Source organism: Choristoneura fumiferana, chromosome 22 (genome assembly GCF_025370935.1).
Source record: "Choristoneura fumiferana chromosome 22, NRCan_CFum_1, whole genome shotgun sequence".
NCBI lineage: Eukaryota > Metazoa > Arthropoda > Insecta > Lepidoptera > Tortricidae > Choristoneura > Choristoneura fumiferana.
The window spans coordinates 4,431,207-4,450,875 of record NC_133493.1 but is presented as its reverse complement, the minus strand read 5'-3'; the positions used below and the strand labels follow the sequence as shown (position 1 = coordinate 4,450,875).

At 37.0% G+C, this 19,669-nt stretch overlaps 1 protein-coding gene across 1 annotated transcript; it reads right to left on the bottom strand.

Moving 5' to 3' along the window:
- Positions 1–5,221: 5,221 nt before the first annotated feature.
- On the bottom strand, positions 5,222–19,549 carry LOC141440180 (uncharacterized). Its single transcript, XM_074104642.1, has 11 exons — positions 19,523–19,549; positions 18,002–18,087; positions 16,491–17,503; positions 15,765–15,873; positions 14,896–15,118; positions 14,191–14,387; positions 13,075–13,187; positions 12,454–12,557; positions 12,357–12,410; positions 11,644–11,748; positions 5,222–10,754 (listed from the first exon to the last, which is right to left on the bottom strand). The coding sequence occupies exons 1-11, from the start codon at positions 19,547–19,549 to the stop codon at positions 10,524–10,526; spliced, it is 2,262 nt and encodes a 753-aa protein (XP_073960743.1). The 3' UTR covers positions 5,222–10,523.
- Between the last annotated feature and the right edge of the window lie 120 nt (positions 19,550–19,669).

Sequence of the window (19,669 nt, the reverse complement as noted above, 5' to 3'; positions counted from 1 at the left end):
TCGTCGCTCTTTAACTATTCAAAGGCAGAGTGAAAGAGACAGATATTAGTACCGCGCTAACGCCTCCAAAGAGATGGGAAACAAAATGGGTTCTCTCGATCGCAATCTGTACTTACCAAGTACTGTGTAAAAATTAACTCACCAACACTTACACCTATAAAAATATTTTAGAAATTCTCACTTACATGTTAAGAGGAACTGGCAAAATAAATCCTGTATTACCCTTTTTTACTCACAATTAAATACAAAAACCAGATTTGGTCCTCACGTATAAAAATCCATAATGCCGTTCCTAAAAATTGGACAGAACTCACTGTACGCGGTACTATCGAGTAGCAAAAATATTAGTACACTATTCACGCTTAAACAATGGCTCAAAATATATCAAATCCACTAAATACCCAATAGAAAAAACGTGCCTCGCGAAACGTAGAAGCAACTTAAACTAGGAGTAACATTACATCTGATGGTCCTTCACACCTCTAGTCCACTTTGACACCACGGCACTCCGATCAAGGAAATTTTAAAATAGACATACTAAGAACTTTTTAAGTTTTTTCTTTTAGTTGTGATGTCATAAAAATGGTACTTTGTGTCAAAATCTGTAGAGGTATCGGACCACCTTCATATTATTGTCCCCACTCATTCCACTATTTATAAACACTAACGTTTGCAACTAATACGAAACATCCCGATCCCCTACTCTTAGTATCAAAAACGGTGATTATGATTTAATTTGAATTAGAATAGAGTATTTGTGCACGATGCGCATATTAGTTCATAAGAACGCTTCGAACAATAGTCAGGAGCAAACGCGTTGCACAGTGGAAAACACAATGGAACAATCGTACCATTACTATTGAATTATTCGTAACACATTGGAAATAAAAGTTGCCCGAAAATGTATGTTGACAATAAATCTAAATTTGTCAAACGTTACGAGTAGTGTATTTGATGTAAATTTTTAAGCTTGTGCGAGTTAGAAATACTTATCATGTAAAATTGTGGCAAATAAAAATAAGTTTTTCTGCTGTGTCACAAGGTTGACACAGGCCAATTATTGAAATAACGTTCAAATTTGTTTACCACTGTGCACTCACGGAAGTATGATCCTGGCAATCTTAATCTATTTGCAAGAACTGACACCGACAACTATGCTAGTTTTACCAATTTGTTCTAAAGGCCCAGGCCATACAAAACAACTATAGTACTATAAGCTTTAGTACCATCGACATAAACTAACTGGCTACACAACTAGCATCATTTAAAATAGTTAAAATGAACGTTACACGTTGCAGGTTATAAACAGTGAGTAATGAATTCTAACGACTTTATTATAAATATTCATTCATAGATTATTATCAAATTCGATAAAGCTCTAATATTGATCCACATTCACATTCTCCGTTCGAGACTCAAGCACAGTATTAACGAGGATATTTAGCGCTGAACGAATTGCTTGAGTTTGTACTGACCTTTATAAAATAAGTCATCACTGATTATAAACAGTGTAACTATTATTATTTACTTAAGGAAATTTTATTATGCGTCAGGTTTTTTTCTGTGGTAACACATACCGATAAAAGCGCTTTATATTTATTTAAATAAGTTATGCTCACATCAAAATTTATATTCACCAGACCGAGACTGATTCTAGTACAATATGAAATCCTTTTTTATTCACAAACTTCACAAAGTACAATCAAGTAACTCAACAATACTTATATAAAAGATAATAATATAACATATAAAGGTCAGCAAAACCCTAACATTCGTACTGCGAAGCTTTATAAACGAGAACCTTTACTCTTTCTATTATTCTATTCTAACAAAAAACTAGCGGAACCCTAGCGTAGCGTCACATTATTTTTTGTACATTCAGGATTTAGTGAAACGATTTCAAAGGATACTGTTCTTTACGTAAGTCCTGAGAGTTTGCGAAAAACAGAGCATGCATGAAACCCGCAATATATATATTTTTATTTGTCATTTTGTGAATTGTGGGTATCAAATACTTTGAATTGTCGACATGCCACGCATCGAAGTGCAGGACAAAAGAGACTATGACAACTTTATTCGGCAATTCAAACCATTTGCTTATGCTGTGAAATCCGTCATGCTTACACAAATGTAATTTGAAACCCAGTGATTTCTAGGCTTAAGCAGTATAAATTCATGTCTAGCGGTATAAACAAAACATATCTTAAATTGACTAATAAATAACTAAAATAACCAACAACCGCTATGAAATCACCAATGCATTTATCTAACTAAGTTATCTAGCGTTCTTAGGTTATATTATGACCTTAGTACCATGATTGTTAAAGTCATAGAAAATGTTGCCTCTTTGTTAGAAAAGTGAGTAAATACTTTTAACAATTAGGTGGCATCATAACACACTTCATTATCGTACGATCAAATAGTTGTGCAATGCATTTGCAATTGACATCAAACAACGTTGATTGCAATCTTTTCATATATTGCGAATGCGTTGCACAAGTCATGACCAGTGGGTATACAAACTCAATACCGGTTTTACGTTACACACAGGAATATTGCATTATTACCGGTACAAGATTGCTGCACGAAGAAACTGCCGTCTAAATAACGGTACCGTTACACATAAGACAATACCGTTATAAAGTGACATCACAATATTAAAGCATGGTACGTAACACTGGACTATATTGTTGTTTGAAAATGGATACATTTGAAACTGGCTCACAATCTATAATCTAAGATACCAGTCAATACATATCGGAAGGACCGTGTTACTTACACCTTAACAGAAACATTACCTAACACATCTAGCCACAAGCATCTCGACTTTTAAGTACTGCATAGTTTTGGTATTTTAGAATTATCTCCACATTACATTATAGGACTAAAAGGACAATATTTCTTTATAATTATAATTAGGTTATATCACACAATATTCTTACAAAGATATGCTGTTTTAAGCGTTGGTCAATAGAAATTCTGAAATCATGTTTTATGATAAGTATTTTATTATATTTAATAGCGGTTTTTTTTATATTAGAGAACTTAATTTAAAACGGGAAGAGGTGAAGAAGCGGGAGGTAAAACTTCGAGGGTAAGCTTATGTTCTATGTGAAAATTCAATATGTATGGACGGAAGGAACGATTATTTGAGCTAACACAAATTCTGGCTCGGTGGCCCGTATTTTTGACGACTGAGGCGTTGCCTAACACTACTCCTGCTCACAGCCATAACACTTTAAAGCTGATATACTTTCGCATATCGGTTGTAGGCCCATTTGGTAAGAACAAACTTAAAATAATATAGGCAGAGTCATTCACGATGACGCGTGCCGTGGTTCTTATTACAATGTCATTAATGTCTAATTTTGACAAAACCACGCGTCTTCGTGAATGGCACTAGGTATAGCATGAAGCGGTGGCTTTAATATTTTTTAACTCGAATAGTATTTTTTATCTGTATTCGCTCTTCTTTACGCTATTATTTATGTTCTCTTAAAAACACGAGCCGCCTAATCAATGAAACAAATCTTGGGTCAAGACTTTCAATTGCTCTAAATCTGAAACTATAAATAAGACCTCATGCTTAGTTTACAACTACTAAAACAATTTGACAAGATCGTGTCCTGTCTTGCTCATTTGCTTAACATGTGTGCGAGATGGTGTTCAATCTTGCCTATTCATCCTTAGATGTCTTAAATTAAACATAGTTTATTTGTGACAGCTAAAGACGTATGTTTTAGTCAGTTGTAGATTAAGCGTTCCTGTTAATCATAATATTAGTCATACTATCCACGGAACATCGAACATTCACGTCTACATTGCAACGCCCCAATCTAAGCAATCTAATTCAAATGACGCTAGGTGTGGCACTTCTGAAACACAAATATCAGTCCTAAGAATAGACATCATTTTAATGTTTTACGTTTAATTCCCAACGCGATATTGGGACTAAGTGCCTTTGAAATTGCATCGTCCGTTAAAACAACACAGCTAAAATATATTTTGTTACATTCCTGTCAGAATATCTTAATAAAGATCAGATCGAAGTCAAGGAAATATGCGGATAATACGGACGATTTACCCTAATTTAATTTAACTACAAGCAATTCATAGCCGCCGTAGTTAGTGCTATATTATAATTCATTGTAACAATATTAAGTAAATAAATTCATCTGAGTCAAACCAATAGTAAATAAATATGGAGTAAGTAAATAAACAACAAGGTAGATTTAACAACGTGACTAGAGCGATGTGATATGTACTACAAAAGAGTACGAGACGAGTATCAATTTGAAATTAAATTTACAATTTTTATGTGCTTAGTAACGACTAATTTAATTAATTATGAATAAAATTTCCGTTGTATTACGAAAATTATTAGTTTGAACTAGTTTTCCTCTGTGTAACGGAGTTATTAGTTGACCTTAATTTTCAGTGTCCTAACTTAATGTTAACGCAATTTCGGGGGAGGGAGGGGTTCTTGTAAAATGTTACGATGCGTGCAGTTTTTTTGAAACACGTACATACTATAATGTCCTCAAAAGTGGGAAATTCGCATCATCAGTTGTTGTTCTTGGCCTATAAACGCTCTCATGCTGAGTTGCCAGTGTGACTGTGCCAAAAAATGCCAACTTAATTCGGAAAACGGCTAAGAAAAGCAAAAAAAATTAAAAAATAGAAATGGTCATTTTGGTGTTACATTTACAAAAATCTCCAAAAATTGCGTTACGTATTACTTGAACGCACCTAAGTTTATATTTTTTTATCTCAAAATACGTATCGACCGTTATGTTACTTCACACTATCTTCCTAAAGAAAATGGACACTCAAAAGTTTTATTGTTTTTTTTATAACACCTAAGCACACATTACACCGCTCTAGCACAGGCAAGACCTAACATGCAAAATTCAACAGAAAATATATTTATTCCGCTAATTAGCTATCTAGAATTGATTTAAAAAATAAATACACTATATGTACTGAGCGGCAAAAAATCTGGCCCTCAAATGTATGCAGAATCGGTAATTTTGTATGAAGGGTGGGCCGAATTTTGCGCCGCTGAGTATATTTTAAAATAATTTTGGTCAGAATCGGGCTAAGCGTCTAGATAATGGTTACAATATTAATGACAGTGTTTACCTATTCTAATTAAAAAAATAATTGTGGTAATGAAAAAATAAATCAAGTAAACACTTTCTTAGGCTGTGTGCAGTAAATGTCACCACCAAACCAATGACACCAAACAGTCATCTAATGCATCGGTCAGAGAGTTCTGGATATTCATAGATAACTAACTACAAATTCGTACGGAACCCTCGGTGTGTAAGTCTGACTCGCACTTAGCCGTTTTTTTTAAATATTTGTTTCGACGATTCGTGACCTGACACAAAGTCTAAACAAAAGTAGTGATAACCCAGACTTGCAAGTGAGAATTACATATTGTATCTATATACAATAGGCAAGCCGGTGATGTGTCGAAAAAAAGACCGAAATTTTATTGAAAGAATTAATATGGAAGAAATTATGGAAGTAGCGAGCGGAGGAAATGAGCAAGTGCTATTGAACCCTTACAATTAATATGTCTCTTGCATATTGATTATTTTTGATCAATCAAATAGAATTTCAGCATATTTGAAACCAAAATTTAAGTGTCCGACCGAAACATGTTTTTCGCCGAAAACGAAAATGAAGATTCGGTTTTAGCTCTAGTTTCGGCCAAAACCGCAACCGAAATTTTAATAGACGTCTTAAAATTGTTGATCAAAATGTCGGTGGGCCGACCTTTCTTGACATAATGAACAATGAAACACCTGTAATTCGTATATGGCATGAAATATAGTTATTCTGCTATTAAATTTTTCACCAACAAGCAAACGCCACTTCACTGAACCAACGGCCGGCGGAGACGAGAGAGCTTCGCCATTGCTGGCTGTGCCGAGCGCATAAGAAATTACGAAGCAAGCCGAACGCGATCCGAAAGTACACTGGAAATTTCGGCCTGGCCGAAAAGTTCGGCAGTTTTATACCCGAAACCGAACCATGACTTGACGATCGGATAGCCCAATGGTTAGCGAACCTGACTACAAAGCTTGAGGGCCCGCGTTCAATCCCCAGTCGGGGCAGAATGAATATTACGATATTATTACTGTTCTCGAGCGAGTCTTGAGTGTATACATAACATGTATTTAAGTACTATATTTACCAGTTGCCTAGTATCCATAGTACAAGCTTTGCTTAGTTTGGGTCTAGGTCAATTGGTGTAAAAATTGTCCCATGGTATGTATTTTTATTCGATTACTTATTTTTAAATGAATGAAGAACGATTGACGAAAAAAGTGTATGAGGCGAGTGTGAATGAAAGTGTTTGAAGGGGTAGACCTAGGCGGACGTTTCGAGACCAAATCAGGGACGTCTTGAAAAAAGGCCAGGTCAAGAGTACCCTAAACCGAAGAGCATGTATGAAGGGATTAATGAAAGTGGACGAAGCGAAACAAGTATGTAAGGATCGTAGCAAGTGGAAAGAAGTGGTCTCTGCCTACCCCTGCGGGAAAGAGGCGTGATTATATGTATGTATGTGTGTACTTATTTTTAAGCCGAAACTTCGGCCGAACACTTGAAAACACTGTCATTATTATTGTAAGACCAATAAGAGTGAGGTAAATAGTTACTTATATGGCAACAATGGAAATAGACACCAAGTTTTATGAAGGTAATTAATACTACGCTTAACTGATCGTTAAGTAGTGATGCAGAAGAGGCCAGTGCCAAAAGGTTAAAAGGAACTAAGTTACTTGAAGATTTAATGATTTTCTCAAATGTAAATATTTTGCAATTGACAACAATACTAACATAGTTACACTTTGAGAACGGTGTCAACTGTTAACCCCTTTCACATCACACTTGACAGTTTCAGCTAGGTTTAAGTATAACATTTAGCTAAATAAATTCATTGTGCTAACGTTTTAAACAAGTCTATACTAAAACTAAGTGCAAATTGATTGTACTAATTCTTTATTTAAATAAATAAAATGGAAGCTACGTATGGGGTTTTGACTGGAGCGGACTGCCGATACTAAAAACTAAGTACTTTATAAACATGTTTATTACAAATCAAATTACTTGCTTTTATATTCAGAAGTCATTATCATGCAAAAGTAGGTATTTTAATACCCAAATAAATAACCAAAATGGCGCTACAAATGGGACATTTTGTATCTATGACTTGAAATGCAAAATTGTGTGGTAAACGTTATTTGAAAGTTGTGAGTCAAAATTGTTTACAAAAATACCTAAAAACGATGTTATTTAATAAAAAAACGAAAGCAGCCCGCTGGTTTAAATATCTCCAATATCTTGAAAATTCTAATACATTAAACTAATCTTAATTCACCTAGAATTTCGAATCTCCTACTCGAAGCGTCCAAATCAAAAATGCAACAGTTAAAAAAAGAAAACTTAATAAAAGCAAACTATAAACTATAAGAAAATTCAATGTCTTATTTTGACGTAATCGTCGAGGCTTATTATATTGCATGCATACTATATCAGAAAAGGCACTACCTCCAACAAATACTAAATCAACGTGTAGCCGTTCCATCAATTCATTTCATGAGCGTTAGTCATTTTTAGACCTTAATTAAAGCGATTTAAATATAAAGTTTATTGTAACACAAAATACGTTAAAAATCAATTCGCCTTCACCCAAGAACTCTTTTTTTGTAAGTTCTGTCAACCGTACGTATATTTTCAACTTAAAACTAACACGAATGAAAACATGGAAGCATTATCTAATACTAGAAATGTTTTGGTTTCAGCCCACCATCCAGTATGGCAGTATGGAAAAATATTTGTGCACCGTAGGAAGAAACTAAACCTGTTGGTGTTTAGAACAAAATTAAAGCATATATGTTTCAGTATGAATGGGGTCATAAAATCCTTCGTAACGGACATAGCGAATTGACTACAAAAATTTTGCTTAACTTACTGTGAGGAACTCTCTAGAACCATCTTACTACATTTGGCCGTAGAAAATATTAAGAACACAATCCGAAATTGCACTGAGCCGTGTTAATTCACGTTTGGCTACAACACAAGTTAAAATTAAGAATTGACGAAAATATACCGATCTAGCTATCGAAGCGGTCAACTATCCGACCTAAGGTATATCCGTATACCGAGCCTAAAACTACACACCATACAAATCATTTAAATAAATATAAAGTGGTACACTTACACCCTAATAGTTCATAACTTCATATATGTTTTGCACGAAACGTGATATATTAAAATAGTGTCAACTAGTTATTAAAGTTAGAAACATCACATTTTTATTAAGGGTTCTTCGTGTCGGTGTGAGCGAAAATAATTAGTTAATTCCTTTTTTTATGGTAAGTATATCAGTCTCTGTTAGTGGGGTAGGCCATAGATTCGTGTCTATGGTATTCGATATTTTTCCCCCCGTTTTTGACTAGAGTTTTGTGCTCTAAAATGTTTGAATGAACTATTTAGCTGCCACGTTTTTATTAAATAAATAACATATTTGTTTCTGTTTGAGGCCATTCATACAAACATTTAAATTTTCTAGTGGGTGATTGTATCATAGTCTAACATTTAGTTTTGCATTCCAAGGATTTTAATACTCGCCTAAGTTCGCTCACACCAAAAACATTTGGCAAGTATTTAAATTAGCCAATCTTCGTCCATATTACAATAGACATAGAGATATAATACTTAAAACCCCAGCCAAGCATGATTATTATTTAGTTCACTGATTATTATGAATACTTCATAACATTTTAACAATTTAGAATAAGGTTTTCGCCATCCATATCTGTGATCATTCTTATTTATAACATAAATATTAAAACTTTTCAAAATAAATACTATTTACTAAGCAGTCAGATATAACGTACATATCTAGCTATCTCACATTATAATTAGACAAACCGGTGCTGTTACCGTTGATAAACAAATTACCCTTGCGTCGCGTAAAAACTTTGTTAATTTACGAGGGGATTTTATTAATATGTTAATAAGTATTCATAATAACTGTGAACGGAGTTAGGTATATGCAAGGAGGTTACTGGCATAAAACACTAACCTACACACATCTATTTATAACATTATACTTCATAACATTTTAATCTGGTCTCTGTTATACCTGTGTTAGTATCGAATGCACTTTTTACTTAAATGCTTTCATATTAAAAAGTGCTCTTCGCTCATATCTAATTTTATAATATATTGTTGATATGATTCCCGGATTGCCACGAGCCCTAGAATTCTTTTAGAATATTTAGATCATTAAAATACGTCTTAACGCGGATATGAATACGGTATAATGGCAATGGCAACCGATATTTTTCTCGAGATGTACTTTTTTTGGCAGACATTGTGTAAAAATGCTTTATAAAATCTTTTACTTTACTTACTGTAATTCCCGAAGCCAAACAAAAGGCGTGTGTAAAAATATTTGGCATTCTTAGAAATAGCGTTTAAATTGGAAAAGCTTAAGCAAAATCGTTATTATGCGATAAAAATATTACAAAAATGCAAAAGAAATTGGTTTGGCCTCGCGAGTTGACAGTCGGTTTTAACGTCAACTCCGTAAGTATGGTATTTTATTTTGTACGTATAAAAACAGGTCATACATTTTTATATTAAGGAGTAAGGACGCAATAATATGCCTTAATAATTTGGGACTATGTCCACCGTCTTCGGAAGATATTGCCTCAGAAAATAAATAGAAATTTCCCCATTCTTCATTCGAAGAAACATTCATCTCCTGGATGATCATATTAAAGCTAGCTTTCAATCCAGTGACACAAAAAATACAGAAGCTTAAAAATTGGTCTTCATTCGGTCAAGTTAACTGATATTTCGTCGAACTTTAAATCGTAAATTCATTGGTCAATAAAATTTTACTATTAACATTAGAATCAAGTAACCTCCAATGAAAGCATTATTATTATTATCATTACACCTCCAACGACAAATGCGTAGGTAATACTTTTAAAACACAGATCATTTAGGAAGGCGATTGTCATTACGACTTGATAAACCTAATCAGCATAAGAAATTGGCAAATTGATCTAAAATCACAAATTCCATTTACTAATAAATTTAACTATCAATCAAATAATTCATTGCCATTTTTTGACATTAGGTCCAATATATACAGGTCTAATATAAAAGCCTATAAGTTTAATGTAGTTGGATTGCCCCGACACGAATAAATGTTTGAGTAGGTATATAAAGAACTAGAAAGTTGATCTTTAATCACCCTATAACACATTAATATAGTAATCGGCCAGCCTTTGTATAAATATTTTTATCTCTCAAAAATGCGCGTAATTTACGTAGACGATCTTATTGAAATCATCAAAAAAATGTATCCCATTATCCATCTTTGTAACGATGTAGCGAATTGAATTGAATAGCCGTTGGTTTCTTTTTAGCTCAAAATTAGACCCGTATGTATCGGACTCATCAGAGTGATTGTACTTCGTTCTTAAATACTTTTAATTTATAGGTCCCGTAGCTAAATAGTACGGGTGTCGGTTCTGCATGAACCTAGCATCGTACCTTTGGTTCTTCTGATAGAAGTCCCGATTGTGGTTCACTTTGTGCCTGTAGTTTTGTGTTCTGCGGGGTTTGTCTTTGTTGTTGTTGGTTTCTGCTGGCTTTGTTGTGGGCTTGCTAGCTTCTGGCTTAACGTCGACTTTTGCTGCTGACGGTTCGTTGGGTTTTTCCTAAAAAATTGCCATTAAATTAAGTTTTTGAAAGAGAGAGAGATGAGCGAGTACAGAGAGAGATTATTGTTGCTGATAACTGTTTTCAAGCGACTTCAAAAAAGTAGGTTCTTAATTAACCTGTATATTTGTTTTAAGTACGGTAAACTTTTTGCTTGCAGCATTTAAGTAACTGTAAATTTTTTTGAAGGATGTTACTTTTAAGATAGAAACTAAAACTCTATTTCTATCAAGTCAGTTTCTATCAAGTAAATCTCAAAAAAATGGTTTTTAAAAACAAAGAAATGGACAAATGTAATAAATAAATAAATTACAAGATAACAACAAATAAAGTTAGGGAGAAGTTTACGTGCACATATTTAAAATAATCCACTTGCATTCTCATTGTTGACGATTTTTTCAATATGTTGGGATTTTAGTATAATTTGTGCTGGCACTTCACTTGGTATATTCACCATTCACCGAAATATTTGCGAGTATACGAAAGAGATGTACTATTCCTTTTCTAGTATGAGCGATGGAGATGTCAATAGCGCAACGCAAACACACGAGGGCAGGTGAAGTGCCAGCATTAGACAAGACAAGTGTTGGTCTCACTCTACGAATAAATAATAAGTGAGAAAGGGTAAATCAGAAAATTCACACAAAAAATAGCCATACTTTAAACCAAAACAACTTATGCTTCAAATACGAATCATTTTCGAGGTTGCAACAGACGTGCCTGTTGATTGGTTAAAATTCAGAAACAAAGCAGGGATTGGTTTGCGCGCGTGATGCACTGTGAGGTGACGCGCAGAAAACGGTTTTAAGCCCCGCCTACTAGGACACGCAAGGCCATTTTTCTAACGCAGTTACATTTCCTGACTTATTATTTATTCGTAATTGTCACCTCTTTAACGTCAACAGGGCCAGGCTTGGAGGTCTGCGGTGGGGTTTTGTCGGCCTCGGGAGGCGACTTCGGCGACGCTGGCTGCTGCTGTGAGTGCTTCTCACTCTGAAACAACACAAGTTTCACAATCAATCACACAACACATCTCGATACGTCCCAATAAAGCAGTGGCAATAGGGGGCCATATAGGTCGAAGAACAGATAACCGTTGGGGGAGGCAAAAGTTACAAGTATTAGAATATTTTGTGTTTTGTGTGCTAATACCAGCTTATATATCAAATTTCGGCTTTCTAGGACTTTAGAAAGTTCCGTAAGAATTTTGATGATCAGTGAGTACTTAAGTGATGAAATAAATGTTAAGTATAAGAGCTATGCAATTAAAACTTTACTATTGACATTATATATCCCAAGAGTTTTGTTTATCTAGTATAATCCAAATCCCAAAATGGCGAGCGTCGAGAAATGGTAAGTAGTGCTTCGCTTGGCTCGTCTTGGCGGGCGCACTGCCGTGTCCCAAGATTCAAATCTATCTACCTATCTAATCTAATACCTTTACGAGCAATTCTTGTATATACATATGTATATTTTGGGGATCTCGGAAACTTGGTATGTAGGGGTTTTCGGGGATGAAAAATCGATCTAGCTTGGTCTTATCTCTGGGAAAACGCTTGTTATCGAGTTTTAGCCTATAAAGTTTAATTGAATCACGTTACCGTAGCCTTGGAGTTGGCATGCGACGGCGCGTGCGGCGGCGTGTGCGGGGCGGGGGCGGGGCGGGGCGGGGGCGGGGCGGGGGCGGCGGGGCGGGGCGGGCGCGAGGGCGACCGTGAGCGTGAGGTCGCACCACATGGCGCAGCGCGCGCGCCGCGCGCATACACCCAGCTGCTTCACCGCCTCCGCCAATTGCAGGATCGCTGGAACAATATAAACCAAGTTATTTATTTACTAGCGTTTTCCCGCGGCTTGGCACGCGTACACCATTTAAATAAACAGTTGAACTAAGGGACTGTTTCACCAGCCATTGATTAATTTAATTGGACGGATAAATGTGATGGCCTAGTGGTTTGACCTATCGTCTCTCAAGCAGAGGGTCGTGGGTTCGAACCCCGGCTCGCACCTCTGAGTTTTTCGAAATTCATGTGCGGAATTACATTTGAAATTTACCACGAGCTTTGCGGTGAAGGAAAACATCGTGAGGAAACCTGCACAAACCTGCGTAGCGATGTAATGGTGCGTGCGAAGTTCCCAATCCGGACTGGGCCCGCGTGGAAACTATGGCCCAAGCCCTCTTGTTCTGAGAGGAGGGCTGTGCCCAGCAGTGGGACGTATATAGGCTGGGATGATGATGATGAAATAAATTCCAGCCTGACGTCCCACTGCTGGGCCTGGGCGCACTCCTCTCAGGGCTTTCTCTTTAGAGGTACAACTCACGGTCCGTCCGTATGTACCGCGGCTGCGCGAGCTCCCGCCGGCGCGCGGCCTGCACGGCCGCCACGGCACTCCGCCACGACAACATCGCGCTCTCCACTTCGCTGTGCGGCGCACTGCAACAACATTCATACTTGTTACCGAACAAAAGCATAAAACAGTAAAACAAGAGCATACAATTTTACTCGAGACGTTCATATAGCCCTAGCTGAAAAAATGTGGCTAGCGGAAAATGTGACTGTTGACACCTAATTGCCAAGGTCTTAGACGAAAACTTTTGTGAAGCATGAGAAGTGAAAACGTCATTTTGTGCCGAATAGATCCAGCATAAGTAGAATGGATTATTATTTTTACCAAATTTGTCGATACCGTAGCTCGGGCTCGGGCTGCAACCCCCCGCAGCAGGGAAGCTGAGCTGTACGCCCAGTAGTCCCTTTATCAAACTTATAAATTTAACGTTAAAAATAAAGTTTGTGTTAAATACTTCTCATGTATATATATCATTTAATAATATTGTAAACCTGTTTTAAAAAAATTACCTCATTGAGTTTCTTGTCAAATTCTTCTCAACAAAGCTTTTTCCGAACCGGTGATAGTTTTTTTTTTGACATTCGTAAGTGCTTGTTATAGCCTAAATTGAATAAAGATATTTTGACTTTGATTTTGACTTTTATTACGCCCTTAGGCGTAATAGGCAAAAAAATAATTTTGGACCTTATTTAGGGGGTTGCAACCAAGTTAGCCTGCATGTTACAACACTGCTTACAATCAAGTGTGATGAGAACCATTCCTCGATCACTTATTTAATTTATATAGGTAGTTCCACCAGAGTTTATGTGAATGATTACACACAGTTACAAAAAGATACTGATTGCACTTTTGTGCATCAGAAGAATGAATGAAATGAATGAGTAAATGTTTAAATCCTGCTGTCCATGTTCTTGTGTGCGTGACCTCAACTATAATGGAACCTATACTTAAGTTATTCAGTATCATTAAAAAAAAACCATTCAATTGGAAGTTAACGTAACCTCATATTAAAAAGCCCTCGCTTTCGTCTCCGCTTACTAATTCCATATTCCCAGGATGGTTTACTTCTGTAATAAAACTTTTACTCACATCTCAGACAGATTCTTGACATCCTCCTTCCAGGAGGCAGGGTCGAATGCAGCCGGATCCAGCCCCTCGCTAGCGGGCAAGTTCTCCTGCCCTCGCTTCAGCACCGTGATCTTAGGGTCCTCCTTATTGGGCTTTTTGTTTTGCGCTACGCACACACTTGCACGTAGGGTCTCCATTTTCCCCATCAAGGTTAGTACCTGAAACAAATGGGGTGGCGGAACGTTAGAGGAGGATGTTAAAGAAATACTGAATTCAATAATCGTATTTTAGGGTCCCGTACCCGAAGGGTGATAAAATAAAAACCCTACTAACGTGGCTACAATGTGTGCCTGTCTGTTCTGTCCATAACAGGGCCAGTTTATATCTAAATATAGCAAAAAATTTAAAAGATTTAACTATCTATTATTGGATTGTTAATTGGTTATAAATTATTAATATTATAAATGCGAAAGTTTGTACGTCCGTTTGTTTGCTCGTTACCTTATCACGTCTATACCGCTGAACCGATTTAGATGAAATTCGGTATACAGATATTTTGAGTCCCGGGGAAGGACATAGGATAGTTTTCATCCCGGAAAATTGCATAGTTCCCGCGGGATAGCGATAAACTCGCTAAGGAGTCGCGGCCAACAGCTAGTATTCTCTTTTAAAACCTTTCTCGGGTAGGCTACACGAAGGTACAGTTGCTTATAAATACAGCCTTACCTTGGTGTGTTCCCGAAGCATATCCACAGTCAGTCTGTCCACTCTAGTTGGACAAGGCGGCAGACGCGGCACCGGTATACTGTTGGACGAGGACACAGCCCTCCCCGGATAGGCTAGGGCCAACCGCGCCTCTGTCCGCTTCCGCTCCCGCTCGAGTTGTCGCCACTGCTCGTAGCAGGCGTCTAGGCGAGCATGGAGGATGCCTGAAGACGTCGCCGCACCTCTGAAAAAGGGTTTTTTTTTCATTTATTATCATCATCATCATCATGGTCTAATAGCAGTCCACTGCTAGGCATAAGCCTCCCTAATGAGCGCCATTGCGTCGTGTCCTCCATTCCTTTTATTAGCATCTCGGCCTGTATACGCTCAACTGCAAATAAAAAATAAAAACTGCAGGGCATTAGTCCTCTCAGAAAGCGAGGACGTAGGCCATAGTTCCCGCGCGGATCCAATGCGGAATGAGAACTTTAAATACACGATCAAATTTCTTCGCAAGTGTTAGCTGGTTTCCTCAATACCTATGCTTTCCTTCACCATGAAGGCCAAATAATAAGAAAAAAATAAAATGTAACTTCGCACATAAAAACGAATAACTAACGGGCGATGGCCGGATTAGAACCCATTTTTTTTTTATTCCAACTGGAGGGCTACCATCCTCATCATCATCATATTTGTCGTAGGATTTCCACTGTTGGAGCCTTTCCCCCCCCCCCCACGCCCCCACAGACCTCCAGTTACTTCAGTTCTAAGCGGCCTGCATCCACCGTGAACCCGCGGCTTTAACCAGCTCATCCATCCATCTCGTTGTTGGACGTAGGTTGCGTTTGCCAAACACAAATCACAACGTGTAAATAATAAAATATACCAACCTGATGTTTCTCATAGCGTAGAACGGCGCTAGAAGAGGCATGTCCATCATGGGAGACGGCAACACTGGCGGCGGAACGGGCGGACTTGGTCCAAGCAATGCTCCTAAACCTGCAAGACACCAAAATTCGATCCAATCAAACTTGTTGAGAAAGAATTTAGTCATTTTTGTTCCTTCTCTTTTGCTTCAACTAAAATGGACTAACATTATGGTTGAAATGTATTTCAGATTTTTATGACTTTAAGGACTGTCAAGTCAAGCTTTTCGAAAATGAGAACAAAAGACCAAAGAGAAAAAATAAGTGTAGTAGCCTAGAATATTTTATTTTAAATTTGTAAAGGCAGTCTAGTGTTTTTTTTTTATTTCATACTTTTTTGATGTTCCATTGAAAGTGGTAGCTTAAAAGCATAATCATAATATATTTGGAATAGGCAATTTAAGTTTTCATTATGATACTCACATTCTTAAAATCGAAATTTAATCCTCTCGTCGTATTTTTTTTCACACACGTCATTTGTAATATTTTATATACATATTTATTTTTTATATATATACCTTATTTTATTTTTATATGGCTTACCACGCCGCCAGTTTTGACAAATCGTTCAGGCTACAGAGAGAATCAAAGAAATAGAATACATACTCTCGAAAAACACAACCCTCCTTTGGGCAGTCAGGTAAAAATGTGTATTTGGCGTCAAAAATAAGTAGAACAGATCATACATACCAAGATTGAAAGGCGTGTTCTCGTGCAGGAAAGACACATCAACATTCAACTGATTCGGAGGTGGTCGGTTCCTCATAAGCAGACTCATTTGACGCGCCAACTCTTGCTGCCTCATCATAGCTTGCTGCCCATTCTGACCCTCGAAATTACCCCTCTGTTCCATATTACCCTGAAAATTCTCCCGTGGCATCATCTGATTCTGCCTCTGCATGAAATCGTTCTGATGGAACCCATTGGGCTTGTAATTTGGGGGTGCATTCTGAAAATCGAAGTTAGGCGGCGGCCGTTCCATATGCTTCATCATCTCATTCAAATAGAAGTTATTCTCCCCATTAAACTTTGGTGGTTGTTGGAAGTTCCTGTTGAAATGCATCTTGTTTCTATCGTCCTGCATTTTGTAGTCTTCATTCTGGTAATGATTCTCCATGGGCATTTTGAAGTCCATAGGCATGTCTTGTGAGCGTTCCAGAGATATGTTCAACTGGTTGAGGTATGTTAACAAGTCAGCTGGTTCTTGGTTCTGTTCTTTGGAGAAATTGTCGAACTTGTTCGGATATCTTTGGGGGTAGTCGAAGTTATTGAAGTTCCCGTCTAGATTTAAGCTGTTCGGTCTGTTAAAGTTATTGTTGAACATGTTTGTTTCCGGTAATGAGCTCCTCTGATTTGGCTCAAAGAAATTGTAGTCATATTTGTTTGGACTCGCGAATTGAGCGCCTCCGATCTCTTGAGCAGCTAGCCTTAACAAGTTGAGTTGTTCTTGAGTGACTTCTGAGTCGCCCACTGGCTCCATAAGTAAATGGTCTTCTGGGTAGTTCAGGAATCCATTCCCGAAACTATTTTGACTTTGTGCATTGAAGTTGAAGCCATTCTGGTCATTGTTCTGGATGTTTTGACTGTAGTTGTAAGGGTCTTGGAAGTTGAATGTAGGTGGTATGTATGAGGTCCCTGGATCATTTTTGGGATATTGTGTGTTTGTTGGCGTGCTTAGTGCTTTTTCCGGTGGTTGTATAGAGCTGTAATCACAAAATAAGTATCTGTTTAAAATTATATTTTTAATACAAGCTTTTTTGCTGGCTGTACTTTTTGTTAGCTATACTTGCATTGTCATTCAACTTACATTGTCATATGTGTACCAAATTTCAAGTCAATCCGACCACAGGGCAAGTTATATTATAATTTACGAGAAAACGCACTGAACACATCCGATCACAATACGAGTAAAGTAACGAATGTCGAATACGAAAAACATGAATGACGATGCAAAACTCGAACTTCGTATGTTGCCATCCCGCTGAAACTTATCTCATTTAATACAAGAGTGAAAGGGACGGTGCGATACGAACTTCGTAGTTCGTGGTGTTTGAGAATTTCGACGGGAATTTTTGCGATATGTCGAAATTTCAATAAAATCAACTTCAATGAGCTAATGCGCTTGGCTATGTCGGTGACCCTCGAATCCCTGGAGTGGTACTTAATAAAAGAGATTTTAATATATTATTATAGTTATATACCTGCTCCCTTCTGAGGGTCCGGTCTCATCAAGGATCTTTGTGATGAGATCACGCACCATTGAGTTTTCTTCCATAATGCGTTCCGACTGTAACAAACAAAATTCAAATTAGAATCCATACTAATATTATAAATGCGAAAGTGTGTGTGTTTGTATGTTTGTGAGTTTGTATGTTTGTCCATCTTTCACGTTGAAACAGAGCGACGGATTGACGTGATTTTTAGCATGGAGATAGTTTATGGGCCAGACGGCCAGAGAGTGACTTAGCTTACCTTTTTATCCCGGAAAAATGGACAGTTCCCGAGGGAACAGTGCGCGATAACCGAATCCCACGAGGGCAAAGCCGCAGGCAAAAGCTAGTAATAAATATACCCTAGTGCGTCCTCTCGTACCTACTTTATAAAGAACAAATTAAATCTATAAACTGCCTTCTCTTGACTAGTTTAGAATAATTTTGATCCCTTATTAGGATAAGTATCACCAGACTGCATGTTTTTTTTGTCTTGTCTATTAAGTATTTTGTTTCTAAATTTTAGTGTGTTTAATAAAGCTAGATAATGTCACTGATTTGAAAAATGTAGACTTATATTTAATTCGCTATTCACTTAGTTACGCAATAATTGCTAAAAATTACCTCAATGTTTCGACTACATTGCAGTGGCTACACGAGTAAACAATCTATCAAATCCCAGGAGTAATAATAATTATGAATATATTATTTCCTGGGGTAGCTTTTAATTATAGTATGGGATTTAGGGTAGAGTTTTTAGCTACGCTAACCTAAGGCCTGATTCAATCAATTTATGGTTTAAATCTTAATATATAAAACAAAGTCGGGTTTGTTCGAACACTTAATAACTCGAGAACGGCTAAACCAATTTTCATGGTTTAGGTTTTGTTGTATTTGTTTCCGCCCCAAATAGCAGAATAACTATTAAAAATATTGGAAAATTGATGAAAAAATAAAACAAAAAAACATTTTCCCATACAAAATGTTCACACAATAAGTCAGTTATTTTATATTTGCCTAGAAAAATATTCACTTAAAATAATTGATATGGCAAAACAACTGATTGATGGTTAGGAAACACAATTGGACCCGCCAGCTAGATGGTGCTGTTGTTTGTATGTTATCATAATTTTAATGTAGGGCAGGACAATGTGTGCTAGTGTTGATCATATTTATTTTTTAAAACAAGAAAAGATAAGGTGGTAGTTGGTAATGATGAGAAAATAATGAGGACAAGTAAATGCACAGTATTTATAAATGACATAGGATTGCATGTTTTCTTCTATTCTTACAGCTCTGTATTTACATTTCTGAACTTGGGGCATATAAATGCAGAATAACCCATTCAATGACATAGATACATAAATGAGTAACATTAATAGTGTCCTTTACAGGGCTGGAATTAGAGGTCTAGAGGCCTTGGGACAGATGGTAGACCACTGGTGAATCTGGCCAATCTTATACCTACCGGTGGTCCAGTTGATAGGGGATTTTGTTCAGCAAGCATATTACCAGCGTGACAGCACTAATCATGGACATGTGAAGCACGGCAAGCAAGCAAGGATTCAATGCCTTACAGCACACTATTCATGAACTTTACTAGTTTAGTTTGACGACCGGATGGCTAAGTGGTTAGAGCACCTGACTACGAAGCTTGAG

Coding starts and splice junctions, on each gene's coding strand:
- LOC141440180 (XM_074104642.1), bottom strand. CDS start 19,549: ATGTCCATGATTAGTGCTGTCACGCTG. Junction 12,411..12,453: donor TCACGGTCGCCCTCGCGCCC/GCCCCGCCCCGC, acceptor CCCCGCCCCGCC/CCCGCCCCGCACACGCCGCC. Junction 10,755..11,643: donor GCCCTGTTGACGTTAAAGAG/GTGACAATTACG, acceptor GCAATTTTTTAG/GAAAAACCCAACGAACCGTC.